Here is a 23,870-nt window from a genome sequence, read left to right on the forward strand (position 1 = left end):
TCCTGGAGACCATCTCGAGCGCCTTTCAACCTTCAACTATCGGTCGTCCACCACCACCCTCCAATCCGCCAATCCTCCAAACTCGCCAAAACCACACCACCGTCGCGACCGTCCTGAAATAATAACCCACTCCCCACAATGGCACCCAAACGCACCGCCTCCTCCCAGAAGGCCGCCGCTGCCTCCGCCGACCACGCCCAGCAACTCCCCTCCTCGCCCGCGGGACCGACCGCCGCCGCCGCGATCCCGGGCACCATGACCTCGCAGCCCAAGGCCGGCCCCATCACCATGACTCCCAAGGGCGTCTCCTCCGGCGCCCAGAACTGGGACCGGGTCCTCGCCAACCTCTACAACCACTACGTCAACAACACGCCGCAGCGCACGAAGCTGATTGACGTCTTCATGGCCTTCCTTGTCGTCGTCGGGGCGCTGCAGTTCCTGTACTGCGTCATCGCTGGCAACTTTGTACGTCTCCAATTGCTTTCTAAAGATCTTTTGGGGGGGGGGGGGGGGGTTGGAGCGTTTCGCGAGGCGGTAGTTTTGTCTTGGAGGGCGACTGCAAAGGAGCGGACTCTGGCAGCCGAGTCGGGAATCTATCTACGTCTGAACGATTGCTAATAATGTTGTAAAACAGCCCTTCAACGCCTTCCTCTCTGGTTTCTCTGCTACCGTCGGCCAATTCGTCCTCACTGGTAAGTCGATTGGGACGGCACTCCCACTCCTGCTTCCGATGGCTAACAGCAGGCTTCCCAGCTTCCTTGCGCATCCAGACCACCGAGGCCAACAAGTCCGACTTCCCTTCCGTATCACCCGAGAGGTACTTTCCGTCCCGAATCTCTGAATCTCTTATCCCAACGAAGCTAACGTAAACCGCAGAGCGTTTGCCGACTACGTCGCATGCAGCTTGATCCTCCACTTCTTCTGCGTCAACTTCATAAACTAAGTTTCCAAAATCAGGGGTTGCAGACAGACGACGGTGAAAAGAAAAGAAAAGTGGACGGGGTTTCCCGAGTCAAAATTCGAGCACGACGCGGAGGGATATAGACAAACTCGGTACAGCACGGAAGCCGCACCACAAAACACCGCATGGGCAGCATCAGGAGCATGCGAGACGAACCAGGCCAATGTACATTACACAAGCAGGCGCTTGCATCCACAGAGCAAGCACGGGCAGATGTCTGAAGGAAGAAGGAGAGAAGAAGAGTGCAATTCAGGGAATCATGCATGATACCAAGGGACTCCAAAAAAAAGCTCTAGCTCTATAAACCGTGTCTTTTTTCCCCGAACGCCAGCCATTTCCCCGCGCATCACTCGGCCTCCGGAGCGGCGGCCTGCTGCTCCTCCTTCGGTGGCCCCGCCGACCCTGCCCTCGGCGGCGGCGGCGGACCTCCCGTCTTCGGAGGCGGCGCAACCGGCGTCCCCCTCCCGCTCGGCGCGTTGTCGGCCTCCCTGCTCTTCTTCTCCTCCTCCTTGAAGTAGTCGTCCATGAAGTTGTTCCCGCCGTGATGCCTCTCCTTCTTCTTCCTCGTCGTCGCCGTACCCGCCGGCGGTGGCGGCGGCGGCGCCCCGCTCGCGTCGACCATCTGCGCGGGCACCAAGAAATCGCCCCCTGACGGCAGCGCGCCCGCGCCTATACCAGCAGCGGCAGCCGGCACGAACAGGTCCTGTTGTTGCGTATCGCCTCCCAAGCCACCGGCACCAACAGCAGAAGCCCCATAAAGCGCGGCGGCCGGGTCCTTCTCGCCGTCAAACATCATCTCCCCCGGCGCGTGTACCGGCTCGTTCAGCGGCGCCGGCAGGCGGTGCAGCGCGCCGTACCCCAGGACGCAGCCGAGGGCGCCCTCGCCGCCCCACTCGCGGGTGGGCTGGATCGTCACCTCGCGCGTAACGTCGTACTCGTTGTTGTAGACGTACAGCCGCAGCGGCCGGCCGATGTGGTCCTCGACGAGCTCGCTGAGCCCGCCCTCGCCGTGCAAGGCGCCTTCGGGGCTGCCGAGGATGTAGTCGCCGTATGGCAGAAGGCCGGCAGCGTCGGCGGGGGAGTTGGCGGCGACGTCGAGGACATGCCAGATGTTGGCGGCGACAGCGAGTGGTGTCCACTGCAGCGAGAGGCCGAGCGAGGCCGTGTCGTGGGGCACCTGGGCGTGCAGCTCGCGCGTGCGCTGGCCCTTTGCGGACCAGAGCCCGAGGGAGAGCGTGCCGCCCGCGCAGTTGCGGACTTCCTGGGCGAAGAGGCGAGGGTCAGGGTTGTCCTGTTGCGGTGTCGTGTTAGTCTTGGAAACGGTTCGGGCTGGAAGAAGGGAGGGAGCGGGAGGTGGGTAGGTGGTCACGTACAATAGGACGGCCGTTGATGCCAATGATGAAGTCGAACCACGGCTCGATGTTAAGTTCGAGGTTGGTGTTCCGCAGGACCTGGAAGCCGAAGGACCCCTGGTTGTTGTTCTGATGGGTCGGTTGCTGCCCGTCCAGGCGGGACATGAAGCGGTTCAGCGCGTTGAACATGGTGGGCGCGTTCAGCACTGGAACAGGGTTTTTGTTCTTATCTAGTGCGGTATCGGCTTTTTTCTTTCTTTTTTCTGGAGAGACGATTCGGTGTTATGAAGCTCGGAAATCCGTCGAATATTCTTGTCGCGGTGGGTTGTGTGCCTCGAAGTTGTCACCGGGTGCGTTTCCACAAAGTCGTCTCTACCCTTTGGGCCCTTGGAGCAAGCTGTCATTCTAAAGGTACCTGACCCGTCAGCCTTGCATGGGGGTCCAAGCTTCTTCCCGCATTAGTGGGACGCTAAAGTGGACCCCATCGTTTTTTTTTTCTTTTAGCTCGACCGTTGGTTTATCCTTCCAGCCTCGCTCATGCTCATTTTCATCCTCCTGGGCCGGGTATCAACGCCCGCTCTTAACGGCACCCCCAAAATGTGACGCGGTCTTACCCGAACCGGCCACACAACTGGAGAAAACGCATATGTAGCATCTTAATCTTCATGCTCAAAAAGCAAACCTTGTACAAATAAGTCTCGCGCTTTATGCATCACCATCTCCAAGATGAAGGCTGCTACCAGACTCCCCCTGACGGATGAGTGCCACCATTACAAATCCAAGGCAGAAGTGCCTTGGGACCTCCAAAAGTAAGTCGTCCGTCCCCTTCGACACCCTCTCATCCGACCTCATAGTTGGCCCCTCGGCAACTGACATCCCCCTCCAGATACTTCTCTCAGCGCTATTCCATCTTCTCCTGGTACGACGAGGGCGTCCGCCTCACCGACGACGCCTGGTTCGGCGTGACGCCGGAACCCCTCGCCAACAAGGTCGCCGACGAGATGTATCACACTGACGCCTCCAAGCGCGTCCTCATTGACATGTTCGGCGGCGCTGGCGGCAACACCATCGCCTTCGCCCTCTCGGCCCGTTGGGATCGCGTCATCTCCGTCGAGCGCGACGCTGCAACCCTCGCCTGCGCCCAGCACAACGCCGAGCTGTATGAGGTCGGCGAGTACATCACTTGGATCCATGGCGACTGCTTCGAGTACCTGGCCAAGCTTCGCGACGCCTCCGACGACCTGGCTGAGGAGCTGAGGGTCGACATGGCCGAGACCGTTGTATTCGCATCTCCGCCATGGGGCGGGCCCGGCTACAGCACCGCCGAGATCTTTGACCTTAGCCAGATGGAGCCGTATACCTTGCAGCAGCTGCATGACGCGTGTAAGCCCATGGATCACGCGCTGTATCTGCCTAGGACAAGCGACCTGAGACAGATTGCAAAACTGGCCCCGGAAGGGGAGAAGCTCGAGGTAGTGCAGTACTGCATGGAGGGCGCGAGCAAGGCCATGGTGGCATTTATACCAGGGACGCTGAGCCCACCAACGTTGAAGTCTCAATAAGAAGAAAAAAATTATTCCTGCTGATGATCTCTATTCCCACGAAGCACTGATTGTAACACGAGAATTTGTTTTTACAACGCCTTGACCACGCTACGTTCGTCGAACAAATCCTTCAATAGCCCCAGAATGCAAAACTCCCGGTCGAGCGGCGCCATCGCGTACGTCGACTCGAAGGCGAAGATGCTGAGCTGCCCGAAGAACGGTCGCAGAATCTTGCCCACCAACTCGTCTTTCCTGTCGATACCGACTTCATCGTTGATGCCGCCGGCCCCAAGCAGTGGCCGTCTGTGCGAGCTGCTCGTGGCTAGGTGTGCGGCCGAAATGCTTCCCAATGACGAGCTGACGCCCATAGTGCCAAGCTCCTCCGCAAGCTCGTCGACCAAAGCAACGGGCTGGTAGCTGGTGGACCGGTAGACGGCCTCGACAGTGTCCGTGACAAAGAGCCACTCGTGAAGCTGGAAATCGTCCGGCGCCACGCAGATGAGCAAGTCCAGCAGCTTGCAGGCTTGCAGGATGGACGTGTTGTTATAGGTGTCGGAGGCGGTGCTGTGATCAGGGGCAACCACAGATGAGATGGCCGCGTGGAGCTCGGCGTTGATGACCGGCCACATCATAGCCAGGTGGACCGCACTGGTCTTGAGTACCAGCGCGCGGACGACCATGTAGATCTCTGCCCGCATAGTGGACGAAGGCGAGGAGGTTGCCGTGGCCCCGAGAAGCTCCACTACCTTGTCCAAGATGGTCGGGAGTTCTGCAACGAAGGCATCTTCGCTTGAGGCGAGGACCAGTGTGGCGGTGCGACGAAGGTTGAGCTGCGTCTTTCGGTCTGCTTCTAGACGAGCCGAGGTAGCGCCAACACCAAACACAATACCAGCTGTTGTAGGTGGGGTCATACGGCTCAGGAGTTCAGGCATGCGCTCCTTGTCGCTGACAGTCCACTGTCTCAGCAGCGGCAACCAGTCGCTTCGCACCAACTCGATGCTCGAGCTAAAGAACCTAGCATCGTTGAAAGCATCTCCGACATCCTTCTTCCAGGTCTTCTGATTGTTAGGCAGCCTGGAAAGTTCCTGAAGGAGCACAAGTGTGTTCTTGGACACGGTGTCCGGGAACGCCTTGGCTCTGAACGCCGGGCTGATTACGTTCGTCGATATTGTGCCTGCGGCAGACAACACACGATCTGTTTCGACCAAGATCTTTGGAAGGTTCGGAACAATCGACGCCAGGATAGCCACTACATCCTCGGCCCTATCAAGGACGCTAACCAAAGAAATAGTCGTGGCCCGGCGAATGCCATCTCGGTTCTTCTCTGACTTTTCGTAAGACGGCGCATCTGCATATGTCATAGGCTTGGTAGTAAAGATAGCGGTCAGAAGTCGGAGGAAGAGATCCTGCTCCTGGTTAGTAATAGAGCATAGGGAGCACCAGCCGTACTTACTCCAAGCTCGCGCCTCATCTTGCGCTGTTCGCCGAAGTTGGTGTTGTCCACCTTTTCTCCAAGAATAGCGGCGAATTCCAGCAGACTTGGCAGTGTTTGTCGGTGTGGGAAAGGGTTCGTGAGCAGGTCGCGCAAGAATGCCATGCAGTCAAGCCATATCTCGTCCATCGCATCGTCCTCAAGTGTGCGAGCATACTCAACCAGAAACGTGACAAGGTCAATGTCTTGAAGTGATGTCGTCAGAGTCGATTTTCTTGAAGCGTCCAATGCCCCAGGGTTTGTCCTGCTGTATATGGCATTGAAGATGGCAGGAATGGTGTGTTTAGGCCGAGAACCATCCAATGCCGGGAGAAGGTTGAACACTTCGGACTGGGGAGCCGGTGTGGTGATGTTGATAGAGCTCCGCCAGATGTCAATGACCGTTTCGAGGCACTCCAAAGTCTCGGCTGCGAAGAGGTGCTCCAATAGTCGCCGAGCCCGGTTTCTCATCCGAAGTGATGTGTAGTTGAAAGAGGAGATGGAAGTCATGTCCTGAGCGTTTGCATCGCTGCCTTGACCCCAGGACCAGATAGTAAAACAAATGCGAACAGCATCCGCGAATGCAAGGTGCACCGTAAGCCTGTCGTTTGCAGTGGCACTGCGTGTTTGCGGAGCGTCCGAGTTGAAGACACCAGACACCATATTTCCGAAGAACCCTGGGTGTTGATCTGGGCCCTTGACAACTTGCGTTCTGGCCTCTTCAGCCAGAAGTCGCTCGTGCGCCCGAGCCAAGACTTGCTCCAGAGCATTGAGAAGAGAGATGAGCGTCGACTCAGGCGCATTCCAGGCATCCTTCCTAGAACTGCCGTTGTCTCTGAAAATGGACTGCAAGTCGTTGAAAGTGTTGGAAACCTGCCGGCACAGCGTTTCCACGAGAGGAATAAGAACCTGAAATATGGTATCCGAGTAGAACGGCAAGCACTCTGTTAAGAAGCTTACCCAACTGTCAAGAACGCTGCGACTGCTGGGTGAGCTTAGACCAGCCTGGAGGCACTTGAGCAGGTTGGGCGGTGGTGCAGTCGGTTTCGTCTCCAATTGTGTCGACACTCTAAGTGTCTTGGTGGGATCAAGGCTCATCTTTCTCTTCTCTGACGACGGAGAAGCAGGAACGTCTGAGATGATGATATCTCTAAGTTTCAAGGCATCGAACACGACGTCTAAGAGAAGGACTTGGACGTAAGGATCAGGCCCACTTAGAGACTGGAGAAGACGCTCAATGAGAACGTCCTCCAAGTGTAGACTTGCAAGGGGCTCGGCGTAAGGATTCAGGAGTATCTGGTGCATGACAGTCAAGGCATAGCGATGAAGTTGAGTGGCTCGGATCCGGATGTTCTCTTCGGCAGGCTCGTTGTTTCCGGCAATGCACCGTAAACAAACGTGAATGAAGACCTCTTGCATGGAGATGTCGCCCTCGCTACCGGCTTTTGTTGGTTAGCGCCAGACTCGTATTGAGTGCATTGCCACTTACTCATTTGCGCGATCTCTGGGTGGTCGTTGTCGACTGTCAGACTAGTCGAACCCAACACGGCCCATATAACATCAGGGGCCCAACGCAGAACATTGGACAATGTTCTGAGGTAGTAGAGGCAGAGGTCTAGGTCATCATCCACCGTGAATGTAGTTGAATTAGCTGAAGCAGCGGCTGAGCCAATATCGCGACTTGATCTCAGAAACTCCATAGAAGAAAACTTCCGTACGAAGAGCAGGAATAACCTAGTTCTGGTTAGAGCAGTGCATCGCCATAAGAACCAGGTTCACTCACTTGTCGATGCCTACCAAGCTGTTCAACCACCCCTTAACAGTCATGAACAACTGGGTCCGCTCGTCCAATAGAGCATCCAGCATGAGGAAGAGAGGCCGTGTCAACATGACTTCGTAATTTTCCGAGCCAGACATCCGAATCTGCGGAGGCTTTTCAACCATGGGCGTCCTAGAACCGCGTCTTTCGGCGCTAGAGTCCTGCAACGTGTGGGACCACAACACGCTGAAGCGGCGCCCGGCATCTGCTGGGCGCGACGCAAAGGACCCCTGGACATCATCCTCGATGATTAGGCTGGCAAGCGCAGCCTCTATGTCACGGTTTTGCGAGCTGAGTGCAGTCTGGAGCTGCCATAGTGATCTAACCGTTTCGACGTGGTGCTTTGGCTCTGAAGCCGACAAGAATTCCCAGGCCTGTCGGACAAGAGGAGTGACTAGTTCGGTCAGGTCCACCAGCTCTATCCGCTCCGCAGAGTAGAGGTGTGAGGAGAGGTAGAGAATGGAGTTGTAAGAGACAAACGACAGTCCGTCAGAGTGCCCCAAACGCTCATGGAGACATGACAAAAGGTATGTCGTGTCAAGCTGGTAGGTAGTCGGCACTTTGAGTAGCAGGGTGGTAAGAATCCTCCCTTTAGCTCCCAAGTCTGACCCCGACTCGGGATTCTTCAGTCCTTCGCAGACTAGCTGGCCAGACTTCTGTAACAGAAGCTCACCAACCTCAATGGGAGAAAGAGGAACATGAACCGCATCGAGATTGCCTTGCTCATCGACGTAGAATGCCTTGATCCGCTTCAGAAGTTCGACTGCAGGCAACGACGCCAAGACACCGGACTCCATTGTCCTCTTGGGCTTGTTCGCACTAGATGAGGGAAAAGCCCGATCCGGGATGAGGTCTAGGATAGTCAGCGAAATGTGCAATGCCTCCTCAGCAGCTTTCCGTGAGCCCTTCCGAGAGAAGCCTGCTTGTTGCCGCTGCTGCTTCTCTCTCGTATCCTCGAGCATGCAAAGGATGGAAAGGGCGGTAAGCGGTGCATGAATCGTAACCATTTCTTCTTCTCGAACGTTGAAATTCGCCAAAATGAAGTTGACCAAGTCGAGCTTGTCGAGACGCTCTTTGTCCGACAAGGTCCCTGGCCCTATAGCTTGTGCTAGTAGACTGACGATCTCGCCGTAGATCAGACCACTCTCGACGCCATCAAAGAATACACTTGCACTGCGGAATACCTCGTTGAAGTCGGCCTTGCTGGGCGCTTGGTCTCTGTACTGCCGGACGCTGTTAACGATAGGGAGAAACACCTCGGGGACAACCAGGCCGCCAATCTCCCACCGATCCATCAACGACAAACAAATTCGGTAAGGCCTCGCCCTCTCTCCGGGGCTCGATCCCTGATCAACATTGATCATGCTCAAGAGGGCCCGGGTCAGAGGCTGCAGCCCGTGGTCCTCAAAGTAGCTGGTTTTGGATGCAAAATACGAATGCTGGTGATCTGTTGACGACGGCGACTCGATGCCACTCTCGCTTTCTCCTGGCGCGGGATCCGGGCCAAGAAACCATGCCCAAAGCCTCCTGTTGAGACTCATGTCCCTCCGAATGACGACACCCACAGCCGCACGGAGAAGTAGTTCCAAATCGCCTGGCTTGACGTTGGTTTGGAGGACCTTGGAGTGCAGCGGAAGATGCGTGACCAAGAGATCCAGAAATCCTCGCTGAATCAGGAGCTGCTCGTCAGCAAGGCCGGCAGCAAACGAGCGCAGCAGCAACCCAGGTTCGGGCGAAGTGACCATCTTCGCGAGTTGTGCAGATTGCTCGTCTTCTTGGACGCCATTCTTGGCGGATTTTCCCTGAACGATTGGCTCGCCCAACTTCGGCAAGTTCCTCACTAGGTAGGCCAAAGCTCCAGCTCTGCGGCTCGATCCCGTGATAGAGGCCAAGAAGAAACATTGCCAAAAGAAGCCGTCTCCGGATGAGTGGGGGCCGTCCTGTTCTTGGCCATTGACGGGGCGAATGGCAGCCTTGAAACTGTCCATCAACCGCAATGTTCGATCGAAGTCTTCGCTTGTCTCATCTTCAAGTCCGGGCAAGAGAGCCAACACAACGGACTTCATGGCCGGTCGGAGCGATCGAGGGTCTAAATCGAGGAAATGGTGTTCGAGTAGGTCGAGGAAAGGTGATCGGACGGAAAGGGACGCAAACGAAAGGGTCGAGGCCAGGCCGGGAAGATATAGTGGTAGATCTTTGGAGAGACCATCGGTGCCTATCGTTGCGAATATGTAGCTGTAGACTTCGAGGGCTTTTTGGTGGACGCCTGACGGCAGGGAGGGGTTGAGACATTGCGATAGGCGCTTTGCGACGACGGCTTTCGAAGGGATGGTCGTGGTAGAAGGGTGTCGAGCTTGAAGTGCCTTGCGACCACGGTCAGTCTCCCATACTGCTGGGCCGAACGGAAAGCGAGGGGGGGAGGATTCGAACCTTTAGCAGGCGGTTCAAGAACGAGATGTAGTCTGCCCATTCCTGCAATGCAGTCTCGAACAGTGAAAGAGCTCGCTCGATACCGGATGCGTATTTACGATAGTGCTTGTCCTTTATGGGCGCTTCTTCTATCATGTCAGGTTATTATCAGGCGATTCAGAAACGCATCTCGCCAGAGAAGCCTACCAGCGCCGAGTTGATTCCTCCATTGGCGCGGAAGAGGAGACTCGCGGCCTGAGCTCTCGGGGGAGACAGACCGTCGACCAGAGCCTGGCTCAAGGGCCATGATTGCTGAGAGTGGGTGTTGTGTGAACGAGTAAGAACATCAGTATGTTCGTGTGTGGTCGTAACGAAGGTATTGCGGGCTCATTTCTGCCTGAGCCTTTGTGGTTAGGTCGCTGGCACTGGATACACTCTCCGCATCGAGAGTTGCTGGACAGGGTTCAGAGTGTAATGAGCTCGAAAGGCTACCATGTCTCCTTCCAGACGACAGGTTGTACAGTGGGTACCCTGGAAGCTCCCAAGCTCCCCATTGGTTGGCCAATTATAGTGACCGGTCCCGCCTGACGAGGCTGCCGTAGCCCTTCTGTGCTAGGTCCCGGCCGGGAGAATACCGCGGTACCTTAGATGTACTGTACCCAGGTATCTATCTGCCTACCCAGTGCAATAACGTCATCAAGCGTTGGTTCACGGATAGTGTGCGGATGCGGATACATGGTACCTGGGAATTGTGGACTTTCTCTCCCCATCTTGTGTTCTCTTTCCTGCACCTTAGCTCTTCAAGATAAGACCGCCCTTTGCTCCTTGTCGCGTGACACAGCATGTGGGAGATGCTAAGCAGAAGTACTAGCTGGTTGGAGAAATTGTGAATTTATAACCAACTTTGCATGACCAAAGAATAGTTTGATTTGGACGAAGCTTAAAAAGGCTCTCGACATCCCCCACCAGCGTCATTTCTGCCCTCTTGCACGACGCTTCTTCAGCTGCCTATTAACCATATAACAAGCCGAGTTTTTGTTGAAGTAAGCTTCGACGATTCAGTGAGAAGCTTCTTCCGATACGGATCACTCAACCATGGAGATCGTCCAAATCCCATGTTACGAGTTGTGTGGCCCAATAGCATCTGGATCGGCTTCTCCTGGGCAAGAAGTGGGCCTAAACTGACTTTGATTAGCGGACCGTTCCCACTAATGAGGGCTGCCGCACCAGGCGGCACCACTAAATCTCGGCGCCCCTCCTGTGTTGCATCAGCAGGCCAGCGACTTGGGACGATCCTTTCTTTTCCCCATCCCAACTCTCTTCTGTTTGTCCTTCTCTCTCTATTCCCCCCATTCCATTTTCATGTTCTGTACATTCTGGGCCAGACCCTGAATGCCTGTCATGGCACCATGAACTCGGGCTGTCGACACTCAAGCCGAACACGACGCCGAACACGACACCGAACGCTATAAAGTGCGCGTTATCGCTACGCGACGCCGACATCTCCCCTATCGACTAGCGAGATGCCCCCGCGGGCTCCATCGCAACCATGGGCGAGGACCACGACAACAGCCCCGGCGAGGAGCTGCCTCCACCTCTGCCTCCACGACCCTCCATCGAATCGAGTGCGTCGATAGATGCTAGAATGGCCATGGCAGCTGCTACCACCGCAGTCACGCCGCTCGACATCCAGACCCTATCCTTCCCAGATGGCTCACGCGGCACTTTTTCGACGCCGGGCACCAGAGCCGTATCGACGCCCGTCCAGTCCCCTAAGAGCGGACAGGCGACGCCCACAAAGACATTGGCTGACAGAGAAGACTCCATGAGCATCGCGAGCTTTTCGCCCACGCTACGGCCACCCAACGACATTGCCAGCCTGCTGGTAGGAGAGTTCAATAAGAGAAGCCCTGCATGGAACCTGCTCAGGTCACAATCGGCAACCGTACCACCGTTTGAAACTCTGAGGATGGACGACGCGACTCGCAATCTAGCCGGCTTCGCGCAAGAGTTCGACGACCTACCCGATGGATCGGATGAAAGCGTCAAGGACGAAGACCGAGCCGCTATGTGGAAAGAAAAGTTAAAGCACTACATGATCCTCTCATCTGCCGGAAAGCCCATATATAGTCGGCATGGGGACCTAGGACTGATCAACTCGTCCATGGGTGTCATCCAGACACTCATATCTTTCTACGAAGGGGCCAAGAACCCGCTATCTGGCTTCACAGCCGGTAACACGAGATTCGTCATCACAACACAGGGGCCGTTATACTTCGTGGCCATCAGCCGGCTCGGAGAGAGTGACTCGCAGCTGAGGGCACAGCTTGACGCCTTATATATGCAGATTTTATCGACACTCACATTACCGACACTGAAGAACATCTTCGTACACCGCCCATCCAGCGACCTCCGGAAGCCGCTGGAGGGCACCGAGCCCCTGATTTCGTCTCTCGCCGACAACTTCACAAAGGGCTCGCCGTCGGCCCTTCTCGGGGCTCTGGAATGCCTCAAGCTTCGCAAGTCCCAGCGGCATGCCATCAATAACGCCTTTCTCAAGCAGCGGACAGAAAAGCTCCTCTACGGCCTCATCGTAGCCGGCGGCAAGCTCGTCAGCGTCATCCGCCCGCGCCGACACTCCCTACACCCCAGCGACCTGCAAATCATATTCAATATGCTGTTCGAATCGGGCGGCATCAAAGCCGGTGGCGGCGAAAACTGGATCCCCCTCTGCCTGCCCGCGTTCAACAATCGCGGTTACTTGTATATGTACGTCAGCTTCTTTGATGGCGTCGACGGCGAGCAGGCCACGGGACAGAACCCGCCGGCAGCAAACACCGACGAAGAGCTGGCCATCATCCTCATCAGCCCGGACAAGGAGTCATTCTTCGAGCTCAAACAAATGCGAGACGCCGTCGCCGCTTCTCTGGCGAAGTCTGGCCACCTCGCACTGATCCAGGCCGCCGCACGCGCCGGGCGGCCCAAGACGACGGACATCGCGCCGGGCGGCCAAATATCCCACTTTCTATACAAGTCCCGTGCAAACGTCCAGTTTAGCATGTCGGCCCTCGACCCCGTCTTCTCCGCCCTCATTGCCCGCCGTCGTCTCATGGGCCTCTACCATCAACTCCACGCTGCCGTCCACGCGAAACACTCCCACATGCGCGTCCTGCACTCTGTCTCCGAGGACGCGACCTCCCTTGCCTGGATCACCCCGATATTCGAGTTCTACTGCGTCGCTGGGCCTAACGTGTCTCGCGCCGTGCTGACCCAAGGGGCCAACAAGGTTATTCAGTGGGCCCGTCGCGAGGAGGAACGAATCTTCATCATCGGCGGAGGAGTATTTTGATCATGGAAAGAAAATGCTCGTTTCGAATCCGAGGGAACGGACGTCCTCCATTCACTTTATCTATTAGCCATTATACATTAGGATGGACTATCCGTCTCCATTGACGTCCTCTGGGTGTCTCCCCCCTCCCTACAAAATTTGGGTATCAATACAAAAAAGGAGAAAGAAAAAAAAAGAAGAAACAAGATCAAATTCGAAATCGTCTCGTCCACCACGCCTCCGGCATCTCCGTGATAATCACCGCCTTCGCGACCGAGCCCGCCGTGACCCCCTCCTCCCCCGATGAGCCGAACATGGCCCCGTCGTCCCCCTTCGGCTCCCGTGCGTCCCCGCCCCCGTCCCTCTCCCACCCCAGGTCCTCGTCAACATTTTGCCCGCACACGCCGCACCGCCTCCGGCTCTCCGCCTCGTCCCTGTCGTACAACTGGCCCAGCAGCTCAGCCACCTCGGCCGCTACGCTCTCGTCGCCGGCGTCCCTCGCCTCCTGCGCGCGTCCGCTGTCCCGCGCCCAGCCCCGCAGGTCCAGACAGATGTCCTCGCCGCAGATGTCGCACACGGCCCTATTCTTCCCCTTGTCCTCCTTGCGCCAGCAGACCGGCGTCTTGGCCAGCTTCACCATGGCCCGGGCCAGGGCCTGGACCCGTCTCCGCTGCCCCTTCTTCTGCGAACACCCGCCGTCGTAGTGGCGCCACTCGTGCGAGGAACGGCCGTCGTTGGCGTCATCGTCGCGAGCCGCCTGCGACTCCTGCTGCGCCGCGATGACGGGTGGGAAGTACAGAGCGGCCGAGGCAGCTTCTCTAGCGGCATCCCTCGCCGCTTCGAGCAAGCAGAGCTGCTGGCACAGCTCAGCAGGCGTCCTGCTCACCGTCTCGACCCGCACGTCGTCGAGGTCCTCGACAAAGCGGCTACGTCGGGGCGTCGCGGTGCTCGGCTTTTCTGCAGGCTGCGATACGGCCGTCGACGACAGGATCTCTGCCGCGTCGTCTTCGACGTCGTCCTTGCCTCCGTCATTGTCCTCGTCGTTGCTGTCAGGGATACCCTTCTCTGCCGAGCGGCTGCTCTCCCCCTCTTCGTCGACGTCGAGCACCCGCTTCCGGACCGTCACGACGGTCCTCTTACACGACGACACTGACGACACCGACACCGACGAGGATCCCGACGTAGACTCTTCGACGCCCGTCATGACGCTGTCTTTTCGTACTCTCAGGTCCCCGTCGTCCTTCTCCGTCGTGGTCGCTAACTTGCCGTCCGGGCCCTTCTGCTTGCCCTTCTCAACCTCCCCCGTCGACAAAAGGGGATCCGGCGTGTCCCCGAAGAAGGATCGACGCCGGAGAATCGACGGGAGCCGGTCCAGCGGAGACCGGACGTCGTTCATATCGTACGAACCGAAGTCGACAATCATCATGACCGTATAACAACTATTGATTTTGCCGATGCTGGTAGGATGTGAGGATGCGTGTACTCCAAGGAACAAGGTGACAGGTTGCTGAGATTCTTTTCCGGTCAATCAATACAGATGGACACTTGGGATCTCTATGATGAGTAAAACGATTGAGAATGTAGTTGTGAGTGTTCTCTTCAGGATGCTGGAAAGAAAACATAAACGAATGTTAGGACGAATTCCAATACCGATAGGAGCGAACGTTGGTGAACGAGTGGATGTTTGATGGAATAACGAATGTATGGATGGGTTGCACGGAGTGGCCTCAACAACGAGAACCAAAAAAACGAGAGAAGAAGAACCCTGGCACGGACGAACTTAGTTATAGGGGAAGCACAATGGCTGTTAGGAGGAGGCGGTTCATGACGGCTCAGAGGGAACCTTCGTGGACACGCAGCCCAGCCGTCCGTCATATGTGCTCGAAACGGGCCGTCTACAAAACCACAAAGGTGACTAGAATGCAAGCCTCGTCTCTTTGGCGTCTTGTGGTCCAGGTACCGCGGGAGATGTCAGCTTGAAACACATTCTATTGATTCCATAATCCACCTTATGCCCTGGCCACCGTCAAGCCACCTCGTGATTCTATTCCCTTCGCAGACAGCAAGCAATCCTCCCACCAATCATCACATCCCACCCACATGGGCGGACATCGTAGCTAAGTTCCATGTCTTCCGTGCCTCTCCTCCAAGAAAACAGCAACATACCTCTTTTCAAGAAACTCTGGTTCTCGAAAGCCAAACAAGAGAGCGCACCCAACGAATGTAAAATTGATTGAGTCAATCAAAGTTTCCGTATGCCTAGGAGTCAGTTCTGCCCTAGCCCTGCCGGCCTTTGACGAAAACACGAACAGTTCGTCGGATCCATCTCCTCATCTTCCTACCCATCTGCTTTGGCTGGTCGGGTGGAACGATGGGCCGTTGGCCATGTGCAACTGTGCCATCAGAGTCGGTCGCCCCGTGGTGTCTAGGGCGCCGCTCAGAGGTCTTATTCACACGGTCTCGAAACTTCAAGCGTGACCTGGTCAGGCGGATTCTCATGTAAGAAAGCTTTTTCCTCAGAACTCGTGGCCGAATGAAAGTCAACTCTGAACTGAAGCTTCGCGAATCGCTCAAATGGAACTCATCAGTCGATGCACTCCGTCTCAGACTGCTTGCGTCAACAGGATGCGCCAGAGGAATATTGCGTTCGTGAAGGAACCTGTCCCTGGAAACCCTTGCGGTAGGTGAGCGGCGGGCTTGATGGTTCTCACCATCTTCCTGCTCGTCAGGCGTCAACAGAACAAATTGTCTCCCTCGCTGCTGGTAGGCTGTGCTGCTTCGACGGCCCCCGTGCCGTATTGGAGTGAGCAAATCCTCGGTCTGGCGGGTTGGAAGTCCAGTCAGGATACCTTGCTCGAAGCTACGGTGCTTCCTGACAGTGCCGCTTTGGTCTTGTTGGAAGTATCCTGCATCTACTTTGAGCCCAGGGCGAGATGCTCTCAGTCGGATCCTTCGCTTCGATGGACTTGGCTCTTCTTGGAGCACCTGGTTATTTAGTATATGTTTCTCATTTGGTTGGCGTGCTGAATCCAGGTCTTTTGATTGTGCCGATCCCTCCATCGTTTCTGCACCCTCTTTTAGGGCCTGTCCGCCCACACATGGAACCAGATCCAACTCAATGCTGGCTCGGAAAGACTCATGATCTTCCACATTAGGGTGTGTAGTAATTCTAGGACTCGATCGTGGAGTTGCAAGTATTTCGACCTGAAAAGGCGAAAACTTGACGGGGAATCTCATTTCATCCACGGAAGCCTGCAACGCTTCTCGAACTGAGGTGGGTGACTCTCTGGGCAGCGATGGCAACGGTTTCGTCAATTGTGGGATGCTGCTACTCACCCTCAACGCACGAGCTGGAGAGACAGGTTCGGGAGCGAGAAGAGGCAAACCTGCGCTGCTGGCTAGCATACCTCTCTGGCCTCGGAGGCTTCCCATGCTAATTCGGGCAAGTGCGCGATTTCTTTGATGGCCTTTGTAGAAGGATCTCTTGGAATGAATGGCAGTATGGGGCCCATTATCGGCGGCTGCTTCATCGCCAGGGACGGTCTCAGTTCCAATCGGCTGTTCTTCCGGCTGTTGTGAATTCCTCAGGCCAGCCTTCTCGGCGCTCTCGGTAGTCCCAGAAACTTCCTTATCCTTTTTCATGAAAGACGACTTCGCGATACGCTCGAAGGACGAGACCAGAGCAGCCAAATCAGAGAGACCAGGGTCAACGGAGTGGCGCAAACTTGACCGCAGCAACGCCGCGAAGCCGGTGTGAGAAGGGACTTCTCGTGGTCCATGTTCCTGGGTGCCCGAGGTATCCAACATCTTCTGCGTTTCACCGTGATCTGGAACCATCTCTTCCCAAGTTTTTGAATGGCTCTGAGAACCCTTGTACAGGTGTCGACATGCGTCGTTATGCGGCGGTGATTGTTCGGGTCCGGAAGCCGGGTCTTGATCTTGGATGGCCTTCTTCTCCTCGTTCCGTGACTGTTCCTCATCCGATGGAATCCCAGTGTCAACCAGTGGAAGGCATGAAGGAGTTGAAGAATTTTGCACTGTGAGAGATGGCTCGACATCCTTGTAACATGAAAGGACCTCGAACATGTCTGAGGCGGGGCCAAAGTCAACGGTATGAGAACCAGAGGTTCCATCAACCTCGAAAGGAAAGAGCTCGAGTGTTGGGGGAGCAGTCTTGCAACTTCCCCGCTGAGAAGGAAGCGTCTCGATGTCGTTGGCAGTGTTCGATCCTGTAACCCGCCCGTCACCACCATAAGAATCGCTTGAGTCCTTGACAGATATGTCCACCACTGCCTCAAGCCGAGCCTTGGTCTCGTCTCGAAGCACCAGAGCCTTGACAAGGCTTGAGGCTCGCTGTGGGACTGGAGCTAAGGGAGGCGCTATCGCTGGTTTTGGGAGATCAGCTTGAGGGTCTGAATTTTCAAAGCCTTCGGTATAGTCGTAGTAAAAGGAGCCCGCTGGGCGAAGCTGGCGTTGGAAATTCTGCTCCGAGTTCGAAGGCGATCTGCAGTACATCTCAATGACTGAAGTCAGACTTGACGATCTCACACTGTGGTCTGTGGAAGGCCGGTATGTCCTGTCCAGTGGTACGTCGCCCCAATGGTTGTTATCACGGTGCCGGACAATCGAACCGGTGGGTGACACGAGATAATTGGGTTTCGGCAAACATGGCAGCGACTGAATGGCGCCAGAGCGAAACGCAAGAGGTGGAGCAAGCCGCTGCGGCTGTGGAAAGGTTGGCTTATACGAGCCATGCACAGTCCTCTTGGTTGAACGACACATTAGCTTTGTTGGTATCAAGCTACCGAGTCGATCGCACTCACATATGAGATTCGATCTATTTCGACCATCCTACTGTAGTCAACCAGTCCATTCTCTGTGAGGGCAGGCGAAGATGGCCGCACTCCAGGTCGCTTCAGTCGTGTCGGATAGGGGAACGGAGAGCGAGGACGCTGCAAGATGCCATTGCTCGACTGGCTCTGCAGGGTGCCAGAAGACTTCTGGCTAGACACATGCCGAGAGCCACAGGAAGTCATTGAGTAGGATCGGTGATACATGCTGTCGTGTCGGGGAGGCAGTGAGCTCGAGAACGAGTACAGAGGCCCTTCGGAGCCGTACATGGAGATGATCTCCGAGTTGTTGTCTCGATCGGAGGTGCGTTGTCTGCATCCAGCAGCTCTGGACAATTTGCCATCGGTTGCGCTGGAATCCGATCTGAAAATGGAAGCAGTATCGAGACCGGATCTTGATCTTGCGTAGTGATGGATCGTTGTTGCGGGAGCAACTGGTTTGATGCTGAAGATGCCTATGTCTCCCGTCTCGGTAGTGGTCTTGAGCATGCTTTCGAGCGGGCCTGGCGATGGGAGCAGACTTGCGTTCTCGTTGACGCTTCTCAGGGGGAGTCGGCGCGGCAGACTATGACCGACTGTTGGTCGGGCCTGGGTCTTGTAGCTGCTGCGAAGCGAGCCATGGCTGGCAGAACGGCGTTGAGCGTGGATGTTTTCCATCTAGAACAGATGGAGGCTTGGGGGTTGGCTTGGGGCAAGGCAGGATGGTAATATGAAGTATGTCTAATGAAGAGCAGAAGAACGAGGTCGAGCAACACGGTGGCGCCGGAAACCGTCGACATGAAGCTATGTTGTGGTCGACAGGCTGTCACTGCATTGCTCTGCATGGCTGATGCGATTTGGGACGGACATGACCACATGTCGTTAGGGAGTTCGCGGAGCAGCAGGTGCCAGTTGACCTTCGACCAGTACACGGACTCACAATGGGAAGTGACGATGGTGATGCTCTTCCCAAGGCTGGCATATGTCTTGATTTCCGCGGAGTTCTTGCCCAAAGGTAACCAGAGGCTGGCTACCTACCTCCTGGCTGGGAACCTGAACATTCTGGGAAGGCACGTTCCTCGGTCACCAGGTTGCTGTCCGACCATACATTCACTGTCTGACGACGAATCGATGCTAGCGTCCTAGGAAGCGAATGCGCCTGGATCGGGAGCTGCTTCTTGACATGATGTAGACGGCATGATCGCACAGGGAAGGCAAGGTGTAGCTTCCGTACTCCTCGATATTTGGGCCTTTTCTTCATGGTTAGCTCAGTTAGAAACTGCAGTGGTTCTCAGAGCGAAATCACGGTCAGTGGTGGCCCAGCGGCGATGTTGAGTATGCAAGTCGGTCAGCAGTGATGACCTTCGCGGCGAGGCTCTGCGAGGCTCTCGCCAACTCGAGTTCGACGGCGCCATGTGCTGCAGTCATGTTTGACTTCGCACCGGCCGGTCATACAATATAAGAGGGTTTGTCATCACCCGGTTCCGGCGATGACAAATGGGCCGGCATGGCCTTCCCAGCATCGTGGCGTAGCCATTTTATAGACGCTTGCCCAGGTTTCACTTAGGATTGACCCGAGTGAGGGCCATAGATGACAGGTTGCGGCACACGGATGGTACGGCGTTGGACGGGTTTGACGGGTTCGACGGATTTGATGGAGGGGAAGACGTGTCCTTTCCCGACTCAGCCATGATGACAGATTCGGTACGACGACAAGCGTGCGGCGGCATAATATAAGGGAAATTGGAAATACGATACTCGCCCAGATCGCATAAGCCAGCATGCGTCTCGTCCGGTCATCTACACACTACACGGCACAAAGCCCGAGACGAATTCACAAAGCTTCCTTTGATAGCGCCCCACATGCGGCGGCAGATTGTTCGGGGGCCGGGGGGGTATTAGACGAAATGGGGGAGGGTTTGGGGCGATACGGAGCATGTCAGCCGCTGCGTTGTTCGGGACAAGGGTCCACTTTGCCAGGCAACCGCAGAAGCAAAGGCGAACGGAGCAACTGGAGGCAAACCTACCACATGCGGTTGGATGGGATATTCCTTCCTCGTTGCCGGCACGTTCAGGAAGGCAGGGTAGGGTGAGTACCTTGCATGACAGGACCAGTCCATCTGCGGACGGTTCTGCACTACAGACTCACCCGCCTGGGTTGGCACAACGGGTCGGCAAGGCCAGAATCCACAAGTCAAAACGCAGCATCACCAAAGGCCGCCGACGACTCGTTCTTCGCGGTGGTGTGTGTACTTACTTAGTCTACGGATTCGTTGTTGGACCCTTGGATTGAGGCTGGCCGGTTTGACCACGGTATCCAGTATCCAGAGCAGGATGGGTGGCTGGAGCTCTTAGAGCCACCTCCACTCTTACATCGGAACGCCCGCGAAGCACCGAATGGGATGCCACCGATAATGGCCAGATCTGGCTAGTGATCAGCCCCAACGGTAGCATTGCCGATGGACCTCCCTCGCCGGCAGGGCACCTCAGGGTAGTGTGGTGGAGAGACTCAGAGAAGGGATCCATGGCACCAAGGCAAAATACTATGTAGGATGCACCTTGTGTGGTAACAGGGACGAGAGAGGAGCAGAGTTCGAACCACGCCCGGGTGACCAAACCGCCGGCCGTAAATCAATCCTATCTGTACCTGTAGTGTACTTACGTCCTAGGCGGACGACAGCAGCATCACCAGAATAGTGGAATGGAAGGATTAATAGAAAACATGTTGGAGCTTAGTCAGTAGTAAGTAGGCTTGCATTTTCGGCCTGATATTTCTAGGTAGCTTGCAAAGGCGGCGATTGTTTTTGTCACTGGATGGAGCCCGAAAGAGCTTCCTCCTGGCTGGCTTCCTGGCTGGCTAGTAACGTGGAAATGTGTCCTCTGGAACCCTGGGAACCCTTGCCGCCGAGAAAGATGGAACCCCATTGTTGGCTGCCACGGAGGACGACGGAGCACAAGAGAGAGGCGACACAAAAGGGGAAGGAATGAGACCACCGCCACACACACCACACACACCATACACATTCCGAGTCCACGCGAATCCAAGCCTGGCGCGCAATGGGCTGGTCCGCGCTGGACTGGGAGAACATGGGATGGACGGTTTGAGGGGAAGCTGTGACTGTGCCATGTTAATCCCCCATTCTGTTTAATCAATGGCGATTGTCTGTCTCAGACCGCCCAGACGCCGAGCGGAATGCACGGGAAGGGGGGCTGTCAATGGCATTGGGTTCGAGCGTTTATGCCTGCTTCGTTGATCCAGCCAGTTGACCAGAAGGAGACGACGACGACGAAGCAAGATGCAAGGTGCACGTAAACTGCCTTACGGAAGACAGCGAAAATGTAAGAACACGCGTATCTGTACAGATGAGGCAGCAGAGAAGAAAGGAGCAATACGCCAAGCTTCCAGATACTACTGTACCTTACCTTTCCTCAGTAAGAAGGTCGATCCTCTTGCTCAGCTTCACCTTTCAAACCACCGTCAGTCAGCCTGGCTCGTTTTTGATTATCAATTCACCGTAAGTTGGTGCAACTAGTGGCCAAACGGTGGGGGGAGGAGTGCCTGGAAGGGAGGGAAGTGGAAGCCAGTTTGCCCCTCAAAGCGGAGGGAGGAGGCACGGGCCCGCTAGTGGATTGGGGTAAGTACTGGTCGGTGGATGATATGTACTGACGCCTCCATTTCACACCGTCTGGCATAGGCCAAAGACCTTGGAGTACATCCGCGCAACGAGTGGTGTCCCCCCAATCCACTACCTGCCTAGGTACTGCAGCCGCCTTAGTGAATGCATGAGCTGACGGGGCGGTTCCTGGGAAAAGGGACACCTGTTCTCAATTGCCCTTTAGAAATCCGAATTTCTCCAGAACCTCTTCCACCTACTACTTAAGAACAAATCGCCCGCCCATCCACCGCGGTCTGAAGTTCGACTTGACAGCCTCGCCTTCTCCACGAGTGACTTATTTCTTTCTTTCTTCACTGTTCATTCTTCAGGTCAAAGAAAGGTAAGCTCGCACCAAGCTTCATCCCGTTCCCTCCCCTACCGCATAAGAGAGGAGCAAACGACCACCATCGTCGGCTGGGCTGTGAGAGGACAGCTGGTCAACTTTCGCGTACCTCCTCGCCTCGGTCACTTGACTCTGCAAACCATCACTGCCGCAGCCGCAACCGCAAACCAAGTAGAATACCCAAAGTCTAACATACTCTCAAGGTCCACAATGTTCTGCAAGCGTGTCGCCCTTGGCCTTCTGGCCGCCGCTGCCGCGGTTTCCGCCTCCGATGTCACCCAACTGAAGAAGGATGACTTCAACGACTTCATCAAGTCCAATGACCTCGTCCTCGCCGAGTGTGAGTCTTGCCGCAACAAGCACCTAATACCCAGTATGAGCACATACTGACTTGCGCCCGTCCAGTCTTCGCTCCCTGGTGCGGTCACTGCAAGGCCCTTGCCCCCGAGTACGAGGAGGCCGCCACCTCCCTCAAGGAGAAGAACATCAAGCTGGTCAAGGTCGACTGCACTGAGGAGGCCGACCTCTGCCAGGAGTACGGTGTTGAGGGTTACCCCACCCTCAAGGTCTTCCGTGGCCCTGAGAGCGTTTCTCCCTACTCCGGCCAGCGCAAGGCTGGTGCCATCACCTCCTACATGGTGAAGCAGTCCCTGCCTGCCGTCTCCATCCTTTCCAAGGACAACCTCGAGGAGTTCAAGACTGCCGACAAGGTCGTCCTCGTCGCCTACATTGACGCCTCTGACAAGTCCTCCAACGAGACCTTCACCAAGGTTGCCGAGAAGCTCCGCGACACCTACCTCTTCGGTGGTGTCAACGATGCGGCTGTTGCCGAGGCTGAGGGCGTCAAGGCCCCCGCCATTGTCCTTTACAAGTCTTTCGACGAGGGCAAGGCCACCTTCTCTGAGAAGTTCGACGCTGAGGCCATTGAGACGTTCGCCCAGACCGCCGCTACCCCCTTGATCGGCGAGGTCGGTCCCGAAACCTACTCTGGCTACATGTCTGCCGGCATCCCTCTGGCCTACATCTTCGCCGAGACCCCTGAGGAGCGTGAGGAGCTTGGCGCCGCCTTGAAGCCCATCGCCGAGAAGCACCGCGGCAAGATCAACTTCGCCACCATCGATGCCAAGGCTTTCGGTGCCCACGCCGGCAACCTCAACCTCGCTACCGACAAGTTCCCTTCGTTCGCCATCCAGGAGACCGTCAAGAACCAGAAGTTCCCCTACGACCAGGACAAGAAGATTACCCACGATGACATCGCCAAGTTCGTCGAGGACTTCTCTTCCGGCAAGATCGAGCCCAGCATCAAGTCTGAGCCCATCCCCGAGTCCAACGATGGCCCCGTCTCGGTTGTTGTTGCCAAGAACTACGAGCAGATTGTCCTTGATGATAAGAAGGACGTCCTGATTGAGTTCTACGCCCCCTGGTGCGGTCACTGCAAGGCTCTGGCCCCCAAGTACGAGGAGCTTGGTGAGCTGTACGCCAAGAGCGAGTTCAAGGACAAGGTTGTCATCGCCAAGGTCGATGCTACTCTCAACGACGTTCCCGACGAGATCCAGGGATTCCCCACCATCAAGCTCTACCCCGCCGGCGGCAAGGACGCCCCCGTCACCTACTCTGGCTCTCGCTCCATCGAGGACCTGATTGAGTTCGTCAAGGAGAACGGCAAGTACAAGGCCGTTGTCTCCGTCAAGGAGGAGGGTGCCGAGGAGAGCCAGGCTGCTCCTGCTGCCACCGAGGAGGAGAAGACCAAGGAGACCAAGGAGGCCAAGGAGGATGAGCACGACGAGTTGTAAAAAAGGATTTTGGGTTCACAATGAAATGACACTGGGACATCCCATGGATTCGGGATTATATACCTCTTGCGCGTTAGCTCCTTACTTTGCATTATGGTCTGCGGGTAAATTAACGTTATGAATTTTGAGCACACTCTAGTATTTCTTCCTCACTGCACGCATCCCTTTTTTTGCTGGCCTGGTACGTTTCCGAATGATGGCCGAGCAAGTGCCGGACGAGATTTTTATTATTCAGCGGCTATGGTCTGTGTAGGTGATTGGCTTGGTGTCCCGGCTTGATGGCCATTGAAGCTCAGATAGTTGGAACACCGTGCAAGGACAAGAGAAGATAAACTGATCCGAAAATAGTACATGATTTGTTTGAC

The 23,870-nt window shown here is 55.9% G+C and overlaps 8 protein-coding genes across 8 annotated transcripts; 4 read left to right on the top strand and 4 right to left on the bottom strand.

The window, feature by feature from the left end:
• Positions 1-138: 138 nt before the first annotated feature.
• On the top strand, positions 139-943 carry CH63R_00846 (Dolichyl-diphosphooligosaccharide--protein glycosyltransferase subunit OST2; the record flags this gene model as incomplete). The annotated part of the gene is made up of 4 exons (XM_018295821.1): positions 139-465; positions 635-692; positions 754-817; positions 877-943. 4 exons carry the CDS (start codon positions 139-141, stop codon positions 941-943), a joined length of 516 nt encoding a protein of 171 aa, XP_018164183.1.
• A 364-nt stretch (positions 944-1,307) lies between these two features.
• On the bottom strand, positions 1,308-2,502 carry CH63R_00847 (GRASP55/65 family protein; the record flags this gene model as incomplete). The annotated part of the gene is made up of 2 exons (XM_018295822.1): positions 1,308-2,252; positions 2,335-2,502. The coding sequence occupies 2 exons, from the start codon at positions 2,500-2,502 to the stop codon at positions 1,308-1,310; spliced, it is 1,113 nt and encodes a 370-aa protein (XP_018164184.1).
• A 537-nt stretch (positions 2,503-3,039) lies between these two features.
• Positions 3,040-3,875, top strand: CH63R_00848 (RNA cap guanine-N2 methyltransferase; the record flags this gene model as incomplete). The annotated part of the gene is made up of 2 exons (XM_018295823.1): positions 3,040-3,122; positions 3,200-3,875. 2 exons carry the CDS (start codon positions 3,040-3,042, stop codon positions 3,873-3,875), a joined length of 759 nt encoding a protein of 252 aa, XP_018164185.1.
• Positions 3,876-3,946: 71 nt separating this feature from the next.
• On the bottom strand, positions 3,947-9,863 carry CH63R_00849 (Cellular morphogenesis regulator; the record flags this gene model as incomplete). Its single annotated transcript, XM_018295824.1, has 6 exons — positions 3,947-5,263; positions 5,311-6,770; positions 6,818-7,062; positions 7,112-9,510; positions 9,578-9,705; positions 9,764-9,863. 6 exons carry the CDS (start codon positions 9,861-9,863, stop codon positions 3,947-3,949), a joined length of 5,649 nt encoding a protein of 1,882 aa, XP_018164186.1.
• Positions 9,864-11,105: 1,242 nt separating this feature from the next.
• CH63R_00850 (Vacuolar fusion protein MON1) lies at positions 11,106-12,905 on the top strand (the record flags this gene model as incomplete). Its single annotated transcript, XM_018295825.1, has 1 exon — positions 11,106-12,905. The coding sequence occupies one exon, from the start codon at positions 11,106-11,108 to the stop codon at positions 12,903-12,905; it is 1,800 nt and encodes a 599-aa protein (XP_018164187.1).
• Positions 12,906-13,092: 187 nt separating this feature from the next.
• On the bottom strand, positions 13,093-14,307 carry CH63R_00851 (uncharacterized protein; the record flags this gene model as incomplete). The annotated part of the gene is made up of 1 exon (XM_018295826.1): positions 13,093-14,307. The coding sequence occupies one exon, from the start codon at positions 14,305-14,307 to the stop codon at positions 13,093-13,095; it is 1,215 nt and encodes a 404-aa protein (XP_018164188.1).
• Positions 14,308-15,161: 854 nt separating this feature from the next.
• Positions 15,162-18,391, bottom strand: CH63R_00852 (uncharacterized protein; the record flags this gene model as incomplete). The annotated part of the gene is made up of 2 exons (XM_018295827.1): positions 15,162-17,609; positions 17,708-18,391. 2 exons carry the CDS (start codon positions 18,389-18,391, stop codon positions 15,162-15,164), a joined length of 3,132 nt encoding a protein of 1,043 aa, XP_018164189.1.
• Positions 18,392-21,922: 3,531 nt separating this feature from the next.
• Positions 21,923-23,505, top strand: CH63R_00853 (Protein disulfide-isomerase; the record flags this gene model as incomplete). Its single annotated transcript, XM_018295828.1, has 2 exons — positions 21,923-22,052; positions 22,118-23,505. 2 exons carry the CDS (start codon positions 21,923-21,925, stop codon positions 23,503-23,505), a joined length of 1,518 nt encoding a protein of 505 aa, XP_018164190.1.
• Positions 23,506-23,870: the final 365 nt, after the last annotated feature.

Source organism: Colletotrichum higginsianum, chromosome 1 (assembly GCF_001672515.1).
Source record: "Colletotrichum higginsianum IMI 349063 chromosome 1, whole genome shotgun sequence".
NCBI lineage: Eukaryota > Fungi > Ascomycota > Sordariomycetes > Glomerellales > Glomerellaceae > Colletotrichum > Colletotrichum higginsianum.